Source organism: Hesperophylax consimilis, chromosome 9 (assembly GCF_061612785.1).
Source record: "Hesperophylax consimilis isolate HC1 chromosome 9, BYU_Hcon_1.0, whole genome shotgun sequence".
In the NCBI taxonomy this organism is placed as follows: Eukaryota; Metazoa; Arthropoda; class Insecta; order Trichoptera; family Limnephilidae; genus Hesperophylax; species Hesperophylax consimilis.
Genome location: NC_142844.1, coordinates 12693572 through 12709041, shown reverse-complemented (window position 1 = coordinate 12709041; position 15470 = coordinate 12693572). Strand labels below are relative to the sequence as shown.

At 33.4% G+C, this 15470-nt stretch overlaps 2 protein-coding genes across 2 annotated transcripts in view; one reads left to right on the top strand and one right to left on the bottom strand.

The window, feature by feature from the left end:
* LOC149420934 (uncharacterized) overlaps window positions 1-15470 on the top strand; it is a 71298-nt gene that overhangs the window by 11648 nt on the left and 44180 nt on the right. The gene's annotated exons all lie outside the window — the stretch shown is intronic.
* LOC149420935 (uncharacterized) lies at window positions 10358-14653 on the bottom strand. The gene is made up of 2 exons (XM_089635301.1): window positions 13689-14653; window positions 10358-11326 (listed from the first exon to the last, which is right to left on the bottom strand). Exons 1-2 carry the CDS (start codon window positions 14626-14628, stop codon window positions 11307-11309), a joined length of 960 nt encoding a protein of 319 aa, XP_089491427.1. The 5' UTR covers window positions 14629-14653; the 3' UTR covers window positions 10358-11306.

The window sequence follows — 15470 nt, the reverse complement described above, 5'->3', positions numbered from 1 at the left end:
CTTTCAGAGTATAAAAAAAGTGCATGGGATCTCCCACGAGTAGACATGATACACAAATTTAAGTTAACCTCTTCAAGATGTGGATAGTGTATATATGTATGGGTAACGCATGAACCTTTTTTTGTACTTTTTCTATTTCAAGGATATCATTTTTTTCAGAAGGGGCCCAAATAATAAAGGAATGTGTGCAAATACAGATTTATTAGACAGTCTGTCACATCTACCTTGGTAGTTACCATCGTTGAAAATTCATAACGATGATTTTATATCATGTTGGCAGATAATATAACACGGTTTTAGGCACTGTACTGTGTTTAACGTGCAGGTCGAAAACACCAATAAATTTCTCTCCATTTATATAATAAGGTATATTTTCAAAATTGTGAGATCCAAACAATATTAAGTTTTTGTTTCTGAAATTGTTACAACTGCACTAATTGATAATTCCTTATTAAGATTTTTACTAAATGTAACTAGCATTGTACTCTTTAAACGGTGCTATAAAAATGATGAAAACATAATTATTCCACCTATGAATTAACAATTTGACCCGACACCCACCACAGTGCCACACAAATACCATACAAATTAAACAAAAGGCATTCTTAATTACACAACGGTAAAGATCGCGTCATCTAAATTGTCTCAGAATATTGTGACAGAAGCGTCTCTCATTCAAACAAAACATTTGAAATTGAATCCATACGAGGGGCTGAAGGTTGAAACATCTCCCGACCAGGGAAAGGATAACTACGCTAACCAGTAATTTGCGTGCAAACCAATGTCTTTTACAATACGGTAAACAAAACTATCAAATTATCAGTTAATTCGACAGTGGTTTCAAAGCGGTATAATAGTTAACCAGAAAAATCGTAGTTGAACAAAGAAATAAGCCAAAAACGTTCAATAATTGTAAGGTTAGATGGATACAAAATATTTCCAATTAAATAGCTGCTTAATTTTAGACGAAAACTGACTGCCAAAATATAAATTATTTTAAACATCTATTCTTTTATTATTTGTTACCGTATGATGTACGTGTGACAGGTGTTGATCTTTCTAAAAGCATTGGCGTATTTCTTTTAATATGCATCGTATAATGTATTTTGTGCATTGAAATACATTAAGACATATTGAATTAACTCACAATACGTCAAATCACCAGAGATATCAAATGGGAAAAAAAAAATTCACCGTCTCCAGATATTTTCATATCAGAGGGTTCGGCTCGGTAGAACTTCTAACAGGGCCTATAAATCCTACTGATCCCTCAACATAAATATTTAAAAAATCTTTTGTTATCCTACATGTATTCAAAATGACCGACTTTTGCATCTTTATATATAAATTTTTTGATAGATCTAATACGCCTAAATTTTTAATTAGAGAGCTAGGTATAATGCCAGTAGCCGAAATAACGAATGGTAATATTTTTATAGTCTGAGAATGCCAAATTCTTTTTATTTCATTTCCTAAATCTGTGTATTTTCTTATTTTTTCACTAACAGATTTTTGAATATTACAGGAATTTGGAATAGCAACATCAATGATATAAGTTATTTTTTTAATTTTGTCATGTAAAACTATATCGGGTCTATTATGACTAATCGCTCTGTCTGTTAGTATAATTTTATCATAATATATTTTATAAAATTCGTTTTCTAAAAATCAATTTGGTTCGTATTCATAATATGGTACTACATTACGGCAGTCAATCAAGTTATGTTTAATTACCAAATTTTGGTGAATTATTTTTAAAACTTGATTGTGCCTAAATGTATACTCGGACGGTGCTAATATAGAACATCCCGATATAATATGTTCTATAGTTTCCGGAAAAGCCAAACATTTTCTACACAAATCATCAATTTGATTTGTATCTTTGATTATATGCTTTCTATAATTTTTAGTATTAATGACTCTATCCTGAATTGCAAGCATAAATCCTTATATTTCTGCGCTCAACTCTCCAATACTCAACCATTTGTTTGACTTAATTTTGTCAACATACGTTTGGTTGAGATAATTGAAGTGTTTTGCGTGTAAAATTTTATTTGACCAGGAATCTAATAATTCCTGGTTGGGATTTATAAAAATGTTGGCATTCTCATCGTATAAATTTAAAGGTGTAATATTTCTGTCTGCCTTGCAAATTATTTTGTGCATTTCTGAGCTATGAGCTTTCCTATGGAAAAAAGTTCTTAGCATTTCTACCTGATTATGTTTCAAAGAAGTTATTTTGACTATACCTCTACCTCCTAAATTTCTAGGTAAATTAACTCGTTCTATAGCTGAATTTGGATGATGGCAATTAAACTTTGTTAGCGTAGTTCTAATTAATCTTTCTAAGTTATCTAAATCTGTATTAGACCAGTTAATTATGCCAAATGAGTACGTTAATAGAGGTATTGCCCAAGTATTTATTGCTTTTACTAAATTTTTAGCAGATAGATTGCATTTTAAAATTTTCCTTATCCTAGTTTGAAATTTAATCCTAATATCATTTTTAATACTACTATGGTCTAATCTATTTGATTGTGGGTATCCTAAATACTTATAAACCTCATCCCTTTTCATACTAGTAATTTGGAAATTTCTAAATATACTCTCGTCCCCATCTACAATTTTGCCTTTCTCTATATGGATCGTTCTACATTTATCTAAACCAAATGTCATTTTGATATCATCTGAAAAGTTTTTAACTACCTCGATCATTTTCTCTAAATTTTGTTCAGAATTCGAAAATAATTTTATATCATCCATAAATAATAAATGCGAAATTGTACTACTCTCCCTTGTATTACCCTTAACTTTTATTCCAAACTTGCTTTTAATTAACATTTTAGATAGAGGATTCAATGCTAAGCAAAACCAAAGAGGACTCAATGAGTCTCTTTGAAAAATCCCTCTTTTAATTGAAATGCCCGGTATTACTATTTTCTTACCTTTTAAATTGATAAGTAAATTGGTATTCCAAAAGGACATAATATTTTCCAAAAAGCTAATAATAATGGGGTTAATTTTATATATTTTTAATACTTTGATCAGCCACGAGTGCGGGACACTATCGAAAGCCTTTTGGTAGTCTATATAGCAAGTATGTAAATTACGTTTTCGAGTTTGAATCTGTTTTAGAATTACAGAATCGATAACTAATTGTTCTTTACATCCCATATGTTTTCTGCGACAACCTTTTTGTTGTTCAGATAAAATATTTTTTTCATCTAAATGAGTATATATTAAATCTGTTAAACAAGAGGTTAAAATTTTGTATATTGTCGGTAAACATGTAATGGGTCTGTACTGAGAAGGATTATTAATATTTTCGCTTTTGGGTAACATATAAGTAATACCCTTAGTTAGAAAATTTATATTTTAATTTATATTTTTTTTGTTTACTATTTTTATTAAGAGATGTTTTTTTATTTTTTTTTTGTTTTGACTGGGAATGAACCTTCCTCCCCAGAGACTTGCTCTTAACTACTGTGAATGTAATTTAAAACTATAAAAATAAAAACTAATTGTCTGACTGAGGATTGAACCTTCATCCCCAAGGTCTGGAGACAACCCGCTAACAACTGAGCCATATCTCGATTGTTTTGACCGATATTTATTTCGTTTATTAACTGCTGTAATGTCATCCAATTTCAGAGAAATGCTTATATGTCCGCGTGTGTATGTGCGATTGCCACAAAAATTCAGGACAAACCTCTCCTCATGACCCTGGGCACCCCTGCTAAGTCACCAAACGTAGGAAACCACTTAGGGAGACCTATGGCAGAGGTGTTGGTTATCCAATAAATGGTACCCAGGGCGGCGGTACCCATACGATTTACGAAAACAAAATCGAAATTCAAATAGATGTACATATTTAAAAATATTTTTAATTTCCATAAGTTTTGAAAGAATCTTTTCTTCATTAGGGCCAATATTCCAATATCTTTGAGGGAAACCATCACGGTAGTCCCGAAAAGGGTTAACATATATTTATTTTATCTTACTAAACCCATTATTCGCATGACAAGCCACAATATAAAAGCATGTTTAATGGATTAAATCAATGTAGGAGACTTCTTTGTATTTATTTAGTTATGCAAACTTGACTGAACTGTCGCAAAAGGCTTCAAATGCTGGGCGTAAATAATTATATAAATACTGCATCCGTTTTGCACAAGTGGGTGGCGGTGAAAAACCTACTGCCACTTAATTTGTTCCTCGGAAAACCACGGTATGTAGGCAGTAGGGGCCTACTCGAATCTGACCATAATAAAGTGAGTATTGGCACTGAATGCAATACAAGAAACAGCGCAACCACTGAACTTATAATCCCTAGAAATTTATATTTACCAATTTGAAAGAAAACTTACCAATTTACTCGTTATAAATCATTTCAGAAAATAACCCCAGAATGTCAAAGGATAATGTATGAAACGATTAATGACGGCCTCCGAGATTAAGTTTATATCCTTCACTACGAATCCGAAGCTTGCGGGTTCAAATTACTTTTGATTAATTTATGTCATTTCACAATTTATTAATTTAAAATATCGATATAAGTTATATTTTTAGCAATTACCTTACGGTAGATACTTCAAGATCCCCAATAATAATCGAAAGGTTGCTTAAAATGGCTTTTAATAATCTGTTTTTAAATAATAAGGATGTTTTTGGAATCTGTTTATAAATAATATAATTAGATTGAGCCTTGGATCTCGTAATTAATTGGGCAGCGCCCTTGAGGTGATTTTTCATATAAACTCTTATTACTATTTGGTGACCAAATCTCAGTATGTAGGTACTTCCCCGTCCTTTCTCTTCCCATCTTCTCCTCCCCAATTCCTTCGTCGTACAACAAATCCCAATTACGGATGCTGTAGTCTCATTGGCTAAAGACTATTGGGAGCAGTTGGGACTTATTCACATAAAAAAGAGTTAGGAAAAAATGACCTTACTTCAGGCATACGGACTAGCCTAAACCACGCTTCATCAAAGTATCTGTTCAGTGAAGGCAACCAATACAGCACCGCTGTTGTAATAGCAGTATTATTTGCGATCATTATAGGCTCATCTCCGCGAAGCTGTCTTTGCAACAAGTAAAATGGCACAATGTAGCCATTACTATTCAAGTTGTATCACTGCGCTAGTGAAGATATTATGATTTTCTGTGAAAAGCAAATTGAATTGCCCCATTTAACAGCTTTTCAGTAGCGGCGATTAGCTTTTAGATTATAAAATCACATGGCTTGAATTTTCACTTTGTTTTTATCAAGTGGCTTTTCAAGCTTCAGTGCTGTGGTGGTATAATTTAGTCTAGTCAGTTTTAAAATGAAAGAACTGTATTCGTGGCTAAAAAACTACATTGATATTATTAGTAGTAAAGCATTTAGGGAACAGACTTATTTTAGTTACTTCACTTCGACGTCAATTTTTTCTTGGTTCAGCAAAGCAAATGTTCGTAAAGTGAAGATAGTGTTATTTTTTGCGACCAGAATTTGAACTTAGACAACTTCTAAACAACTGATAATATTACATACAGTATTATTATGTTTTCATTATTTTTATAGAATAATGGTGCTCGTCATGCAGTTTATAAGGTATAAATAATTACAAGTTTGTTTCCACCAAAAAAACTTGATTTAATTTAGAATATTCTAGAATATCGACAGTAATATATATTTTTTGATAATTCTGTAAAACGAATTTCAGTTAGCAAATATTATATGGTTTACTTTAGTTTATATATCTACCATCATATTTACCATTCAGGGAAAGGAATTTAGGTACTAACCTTTTTTGGTTCCCATACCTCTAAGGCGATATAAGACTGTAATATCGGGGATTTGCTCGAGCTCACATTTTAATTATTTCTTATGAAAGTATTACTAAAATCTAAAATGCTTCTAGAGGGATCCCTACGGATGTAGGTTATTTATATTTTAGATTAATAAAACCAGCACCTTACAATAAAATTATTTCGTGTAAAACGGTTTGGAAATATTATAAAACGTTTTTAACTATGAAATTAGCGGTAAGCACCAGATTTTATTTTTTAAGATGGTGAACTGGTAACTTTTTTAGGGATCCCTTTAGAAACATTTGCGATTTTAGTAACACGTTTATCAAAAATAATTAAAATAAACCCCATGGAAAGATAGGTTTTCTTAGGACAAAGTCGATTGTATGTCCGTCACCGAGTGTCGTTTATACATGACATCATCACTTATGTCGTTAAGATTCCCACTTTATTTTAAAGATTTGATAAGGCAAATCCAACTGCGGTCTGTCTAATACACCAGCTTTACTTACGTCGTTAAAATTCTGGTTTTATTTTAGGGTATGGTCTCGTCTTAAATTAAACATACATACCCAAGAGTACCATTTCTTTTATTTCCTATTATATATCTTAATCACACTTTTCTTACTGGATTAACTTACACACCTCAACCTGTCTCTTTCCGAGGGATGAATCACATTTAGGAAGATAAAATCCATGTACCGCCCATCTTAAAGATTGCTTTTCCTCTCCTAAATACGTTAATTAAAGAACTTATTATTAAATAAATACCTTTATTAAATAATATTGCTTCTGATAACACGTGTTCCAAATTGCGTGCGAACTGTATCTAAATTTATTTAATAATCAATAAATAATGGAAATCTCCAATGACCTCCCAGTAGAGTATGATCTTATATCTAACCTGTACAGAATATTATAAATATTATAACTTATGTATATTTCAACGCAGCATCACGTTCATTGGTCAAATTCATTGTACGTATAGTTTTATATTAGTGATAGACGAACCGATGGATGCAATTTGTTAATAAGCAAAAAGTTGTTATATAGTTTGTCTAGTCCATATTTAGTAATAAGATAATAATTAAATGAATATATTATATATTTTACAACGCCCTTCAGGTGATTTTTCATATAAAACGACCCTATACAAATCATCTATATATTATTACTAACCCTTCGCAGTAGCTTCCCACCGATCGCACATTTTGTTCCTTATTATCGGGTTGTAATTTATTATAGGTGGATTTTTTCTATTATTAGTACTAATGTGGCCAGTTGCCATTTGCCATGCCATCAAAATTATATCTGAGCACTATAATATGTAATAATTTCCAGAATCTCTAAGGATGCATCATCCACAATTCATCAAATTACAACTTAATATTCCGGTTCTGTGAAAGTTCTTTTCAAGTTCAGTTATTATCAAAATTCAGTGTAACAACCGGCACATGATGAAATAAACACACAACTTGAATAAATTTTTCACAGAACACGAATTAAACTTTCAAATTTGATAAATTTATTGTTCGATTTCTGCTGTCCTAAGAAACTTACTTTTAAAAAGAGAACTTATATTTACAATGACAATAAAATTTAAAATGATTGGCCAATTAATTATTTAAAAGAGCGTAGTGAACCCTGACCGTCTTGCATTTCGTCTCTACATTTGCTTGTACTTTAAGTAGGGAGCTCTAGACTTACCTTCTTATAAATCTTTGGTTTTCATTTATTAAATAAGATAAAATTAAAAACACACTTTTTGGGACGCGAGTACTGCTACTGTTCACAGAACTACCAGTTGCCGTAGCTTTCAAAAGGATTCTTCAACTTTTTCTATTACAAGATGCTTAATTAAAGTATTATTATTGTCAACTTCCTTCAGAAGAATTTCAGAGCCTACATCAAAAGGGATCTTATTTCAAAAAAATCATTTAAATAATTTATGGATTTATTGCAAATATTATTACCATTCTGCATATAAAATATAGAAGGTGTTAAGAAGGTACGTATTTGGAATTTATCTTAAGTTTTAAGAGGGTCAATTTTTAACATGATATCATATTACAGTTTTTAACGGTAATGTTGTGATAAAAATCATACAAAAATAAATATTTGATGTCATGGCCAATTTTAATGGTCAAGGGTTCAATATTTCAGTTATAATAAAAAGCTTCTAATTTTATGCTTAAATGTTAATAAAAATGACATGTTTTATAACCGAAGTCATACACAAACCTTTGTTCAAATTGTTTTAATATTGATGAAAATGTAAAAAAAAAACATATTTATTTGCATACCACGTTTTTGCTATGATCCACCGCAAATGCTAATTTCTATCCTCCACTTAACCTGTGTGTTACGATTACTCAATGTTTTTCAATTTACAGGTGTCAATTTATATTTTGTGTTTCGCCTGGTTATTAATAATAATAATAAGTGTTATTATCTTTTTTTGTGTAACAAATAGATATAATGATATCCTCACTGGGATCTCCCGTGCTGAGGATTTCATTTACATATTATGTATAATTTAATTATAAGAAAATTAATATTACATCAAAGTTACAAATAAATTTAATTATGAACAAATATCATGCAATATAATTTTTTTTTACTGCCCCAACGAAGGCAGGATGTATTCGAAACGAGCTGGCAATGTTAGCATTATTACTAGTTTTGAAATGCACGATTTAAACAATGGTGTATTTTCCCAAAAATTAAGATTTAAATGTTATTTTTTCTGATTCTGATCAATTCGTATTAAATTAAAATTTTCATTAAAAAATATTGATTTTAAAAATTATCTAAAATAGTACATTCCGAAACGGTTCCAATTGGCTGCAACGTCATTATGACGAGGAAAACGCTACAGTCTTGCAAGACAGCTGTCAGGCAGACAGGCGGTGTGACGTCAACAACGCCATATTCACTAACAAAAATGAACGTGTTGTTTTGGCGGTAAATAAAAAATAGCACCGTATAGATCTCTTTAGAAAATTTATTAGTTAACTTACAAAATATTATAAAAATGGTTTCAAAATCTTATTTTTATTTCATAATTTTTTTTTCCAGAAATTAATAAAACAACAGTGAAAGTATCCCATCGTTGTGCTGAACAGTAGAAAAAATCAGTGGAAATTCAATTATTTGTAGCTTAATCAAATATGGGCTCCGCACTCCTCAGCCTCCGATGTTCAGAATGACATATGTCCCATGACATCACGACCGCTAATACTACGTTCGTTTGTTCCCCGGCCGCATAATCCTCACGCATTAATATTGTTGAACATTGAGCATATCTCGACTGGTAATCTTAATGAATTACATATTACTTTACATGTGAAATGACACATATTTAAATGGAAATGAGGAAGGACTCCGAACAGGTCCCTTGTGGGAGTGGAGAGAATTACATAAGCACTCTCATACCGACCTGTATGATTCGATTTGCCGCTATGTTATTAGTTGCGCTAATTCAAAGTTGTTAAGTTCTTGTTTGTTTTCTTTTAATTTTACACATCGAATCTACCTACTAAATAAGTAGTTGAAATATTGGACATTCAGTCTCAACTACCCGAGAACACTATATTATCTACACCATCCGTAAACGGAGAAAAACGGGAATGGCTGATTAGTTGAAATCCTTGTTAAAAACGCGATGGCAATTTATTTCCTGATAAAATACAAGTCCATTTGGAATATATCGGAACAAGTGTTTATGTAGGTGCGATTTTCCTGATAAATATATTATATTTCCTATGAACACGTGTTCTGCCGTCCTCATAACACATTGGTGTTTTACTGATACTTTGTTAGAAAATCTGTCGATTCATTCGTTAAAGGCCTCTGCAGTCTTGTTTTTGACAGGAATACTAGCAATTTGACCATATTTTTAATAAATTAGGAATATTTTATATCTTTTAGTTTTCTCCGTGTATTCTGGTTATTTGTGTCCTTGATGTAACATGGAGCAAAAACGGATGTATTACGTGTACCAAAATTAGCTTACCTAATGTGATAAGTCACCTTTTTCACTGTTCTGATGAAACGCGCCGCGTAATATTTACACCACGTCTTTTAGTAAGGATGTAGTAAGACTGAAAGTTCTAATCGGGTATATTTTCAATCATTTGATAAAATATTAGAATACAAAGGTTTTTAAGCTCGTACATAAACAATATCAATGTAATAAATATTGGCTGGCTACTTTGAGAGCAATAGTATAACGATTTCTTCGAGGTTGTTTTGATATCATTATTGCTGCTCCAGTCAGAAAACACGCAACTATCCGCCATATCTTTATTCTCCGGAAAATTTTAACCGATTTACGACTTGTTTTTGGATGAGAAGTTTGTTAAAAATTGGGGATGATCCTTTTTGAATAAAAACTGGTTTTCTTGACACCACTTTACATTTATTTCAAACTATTGAAACAGGTATAATAATTATAAAGAACTGTGCGAATAACACTGCTACTATCGCTCTGACTTATGAGCTTGTTTATTATCGAGTTATTGTTGAGAAAGGGACGAAAAAACACATAATGCGAGCCTTTTTAAAGACTTCAAAACCCACTACATGTAAATAAAACACTTGTCATCGTGATGTCTAGCAGTAAAAATGAAACCTGCTATACCGACCAAATTGACACTATTTTCTAAGCAAGGACTCACACCATTTTGGTTAAACGTAGTAACTTCAAATTTCTAGACTACAGATGTCGGTAGCCTGCAAAATTGAACATATTGCCAGGGGGCGGGATTCAAAAATTGCACTAAATTTTTGAATGATAATCTATTTAAAAATAAACTATAAAACAAACAGAATAAACTAAAAATTCTTAATCTAAATATACCACAAAAATACTAACAAAATAATTCAAAATAGCAGAAATTAACAAAATAAAACTCCCTTTTTTATGCCCTACTGGTAAACTTATAAATTTAACTGTATAAATGCTGTTGAATTACTCTATTAATAAACTAAAAATAACTAGAAAATTATTAATCCTATTAAATAACCAAAAAAAAAATTCAAAAATGACTAAATTACACACGTCTGCATACTAATTTTTACATATTTAAATAGTTCAATAACACAAATAATATAGTTCACACTGAACACAACACAATTATTGTTCCTTTTTTTTTTTTTTCTTTCTTCTCAGGTCTTCTGCTTGATCCATCCAAGGTGGAGTCGAGAAGATAAGCATCATAGTGTAATGTACATAATCAATCCTTGGTAAGGTCCGGGACGTCAATTACAGGTTTAGTGTCTGAATCCAGGGGCATCAGACATATCTTTGTGATGGGCCTCACAAAGACTCCTTGAGGTGTTTTTAGTGTAACAACTCGTACTACTCCATCCGCTCCAGGGTGTGTATGCAGAATTCGGGCCATTTTCCATAAAGGTGGAGGTAAATGATCTTCCTTTAAAATCACCAGATCGTCTTTTTGCAGTGCCCGTTGAGTGCTGGTCTGCCATTTAGTTCTCTTTTGTAGTTCCATCAGGTAATCTTGCTTCCATCTAGACCAAAAAGATTGAATTAGCGAACTGATCCTCTGATATTGAGTTAGTCTGTTGTCCGGTATCGCCCGGACGTCTCTCTCAGGAATGATACAGGATTCAGTGCCTATAAGGAAATGGTTTGGGGTAAGAGGTTGGTAATCATGGATGTCGTCGGATAAGGAAGTTAATGGACGGGAGTTCAAACAGGCCTCAATCTGACAAATTAAGGTATATAAGAGTTCAAATGTTAATGAAGAATTGTTAGTGATTCTATATAAATGGAATTTTGCTGATTTTACTGCTGCTTCCCACAAACCTCCCTGATTAGGGGCTCGAGGGGTTATGAACTTCCACTCAATACCTCTGTTCACTAAATAATTTTGAATATTGTCGTTGTTTTCCCTCAAGCTGGTGTACAGCTCTTTGAGTCTGCTGCTAGCTCCTTTAAAATTACTAGCATTGTCGGAAAAGATCTTTTCAGGTTGTCCCCTACGGGATATAAACCTTTTTAAACTGTTCAAAAAAGCATTGCTAGATAAATCCGAAACTAATTCCAAGTGAACAGCCTTGGTTGAGAAGCAAATAAAGATACATAAATACGATTTTATGAGGGAAGCCTTCCTCAGCGTCCCACTTTTAATTAGAATTGGTCCGGCGTAATCTATTCCGGTGATAGCGAAAGGACGACTCGGCGTAATTCTTTCGGGTGGCAAATTTCCCATGATTTGATGACCGGTTCGGGGACGACATCTAAAACATACAATACATTTATTTAATATTTTTTTAATAGTGTTTTTACCAAAGATGGGCCAAAATTTTAATCGTATTTCAGCTAACAAAGCTTGAGGTCCTGCGTGTAGGTTTACATAATGGTAGTGACGTATTATCAATTCAGTTAGCTTATGTTTAGCCGGCAAGATAATTGGGTGTTTTTGTTGGTAAGATAAATGTGTAGCCAAATTCAACCTACCGCCTACATATATTAGACCATCATGTAAGAAGGGATTAAGAGATTTTAAATTACTTTTCTTGTTGACGATGCCATGGTTTTTTAATTCTTTCAATTCCTTTTGAAAGGCGTGTATTTGAGCTGATCTCAATAGACATTTCAAGCCTGATTCCAATTCAGCCACACTTAAATTGTCTGAAATTTTACCCTTAACACTTCTGCAGTTATTGACAAATCGCAATACATACGCAGTAACTCTTTTCAATTTAATAAATGATGAGAATTTTTCAAATATCTCCCATTCTTGAATATCTGTGGATAATAGAATATTTTTGCCTTTGAGTTCCGGAGGGTTTGAACACGAAATATTTGATATAGGCCAAGCGTTGACTCCCTCGGTCAACCAACTTGGTCCATTCCACCATATTGCAGAATTTATCAATTTATCTGTAGTGGTTCCTCTTGAAAGTATATCTGCTGCATTGTCGGCTGATGATACATGTCTCCATAGATCTGGATCACTAAGTTCTTGTATTTCCGCTACTCGGTTTGCAACGAAAGTAGCCCATCTCGTAGGTTGACCTTTCAGCCAGCACAACGTTATCATGGAGTCACACCAATAATGTGTGTCGATCTCCACTATATTTAGCGCTTGTTTTACATTTTTAATTAATTTCGCCAGTAGCACAGCACTACAAAGCTCTAACTTGGGCAGGGAAATACACTTCAATGGCGCCACTCTTGATTTGGACGTTATTAAATGTGAATGCCGCTTACCGACATGGTCCACTGACACCATGTAAACGCAGGCTCCGTAAGCTTTCTCAGATGAGTCGCAAAAACCGTGTAGTTGTAGATATGTAGATTGCCTGCAAATAATTTTTCTTGGTATTTTCAACACATTTAGTTGAATTAATTCTTGAAGGTAGGACCTCCAGGGTGCTAATATTTCATTAGGCAATGGATCATCCCACGCTGCTTTAGACTGCCATAACTTCTGCATTATTAATTTGGCTACAACTATAATCGGTCCTAGAAGACCTAATGGATCGAAGGTTGATGCGATGCAAGATAATATCTGTCTTTTACTCTCGGTTCGACTTGATGGTTTCATTAATACATAAGAAAAATAATCAGATTCATTATTCCATATTAATCCTAATATTTTCTCAGTCTTTGGATTGTCAGTAATAATTTTTTCAGAATTGCCTGATTCGGCAATCTTAGCTTGGCCCGACTCGGCTGACAACTCCAAGACATTGGACCTCCATTTCCTCAAGGTCATCCCCGCAGACAAAAAGATGTTGATTAATTGCTCTTTTAACTCTCTACAGGATTCCATGTCATCTCCTCCGGTTAACAAGTCATCCATATAGAAGTCATTTTCTATGACCTGACTAGCTCTAGGAAAATTTATATTGTTATCCATACCAATTTGCCGTAGACTTCTAGTGGCTAAGAAAGAGGAAGGCCCCAGACCATATGTGACTGTCTTCAGACGGTAATGCTTGAGCACCTCCTGCGGCGACTCGCGCCACACTATCTTCTGCAGGTCACGGTCCGCTTCACACACGTTAATCTGGCGGTACATCTTCTCGATGTCAGCCGTCAGTACTACTTGATGTTTCCTGAAATGCAATAGTTGGGTGTATAAGTCCTTTTGTATAACAGGTCCTGTCATCAAGGCGTCATTGAGAGAAATTCCATTTGAAGTTTTGGCGGAGCCGTCAAAAACGACCCTCACTTTAGTAGTAGTGCTTGATTCTTTTGTTACAGCGTGATGAGGTAAAAAATAGGATTCACGATCCCCCTTTGACTGGTCACACACCTCCATATGACCTAATTCCTCATATTCACGCATGAATTGTATATATTGTGTCTTCAATTCGGGATTTGACACAAGTTTTCCTTCTAAATTTTTAAATCTTTTTTCAGCAGTGAGCAATGAACTTCCCAGCTGATCAATGCATGCTCGACGCGGTAAACTTACTACGTATCTACCGTCGTCTTGTCTAGTATGAGTACTAGCAAAACTGGCTTCACAAGCCTTTTCTTCATGATTTAGAATCTTAGTGGGATTAATCTCCTCCAATTTCCAAAATTTTTCTATTTGGTGACTTATTTTATTTATAGATAAATTACAACAATCTGATACAGGCCTTTGCTTTGGGTACATGTGGATTGGTCCTGATATGATCCATCCCAGTTGCGTACGTTGAAGTGTTGGTCCCGATTCGAGTTTCAATCTATCGTTGGTTAGGATTTCCCAAAAGCTCTCCGCGCCCAACAGGATGTCGATGGGTGCAGCTATATTGAAGTTCGGGTCAGCTAGCTCCAATCCTCGTGGTAACTTGAAGTCTTTTTTCGCCATTGTCACTTGTGGTAAATTTGTTGTAATCTCCTGTAAAATCAGACATGATATTTCACTTTTATAATCAGTATGAAGCGAATTCATCTCCACTGAAATTCTCTTTTTTATGTGAGTGATGTTATTATGGATCCCAGAAACGGGTTTGTTTATCAATTCACATGGTAAATTTAATTTATTAGCAAATTCTGCTCTCATAAAATTTGACTGGGCCCCTGAATCAATCAGAATGCGGGCTTTAAAAATTTTATTGTTACTACCCACAACTCCTATGTTGGCAGTTGACAATAATATTATTTTTTCTGCCTTATCCGATGCAGAAAAATTCGATACTGAAACCTCGTTATCAGCATCCATATTGGAGGCCTCCCGCAGAGGTACCTCATTGTGTAGTAAGGTGTTGTGATTATCTTTGCCACAACGCCTGCAAGAAAAGGTTGCCTTGCAACTCTGTGCCTGGTGACCCACCTTTAAACATTTAAAACAAGCTTGGATTGATTTCGTAGCATCAATCCTCTCATGTAATTTTAATTTCAGAAATTTTTTACAATAATAAATATGGTGACCTTTCTCGTTACAATAAATGCAGTTGTTAGCCTTTACCGCTAAAAATACTGATGAATCTTTTTTGCAATTATTGTTGCCTAGTTGTGTTTTATGTAAGCTAGAAGATTTTTTCTCAGAAGCGTTCATCAGTTCCAATACTTGGGCTCTAGCAGATAAACATTTTAAGAATTCCTTTAACGTCGGTAATTCGTCTTGTAATATATATTGTTCCCAATTTTTTCGGGTAGCTGTGTCTAATTTATTTGATATTATATAAATAACCAATGGATCCCATTGAT

Bases quoted from the DNA above. Each gene is read 5' to 3' on its own strand.
- LOC149420935 (XM_089635301.1), bottom strand. From the start codon at position 14,628: ATGGCGAAAAAAGACTTCAAGTTACCACGAGGATTGGAGCTAGCTGAC. The intron at 11,327-13,688 runs GTATGGATAACA...TTTTTGGTCTAG, and splicing joins TAGAAGTCTACGGCAAATTG to ATGGAAGCAAGATTACCTGA.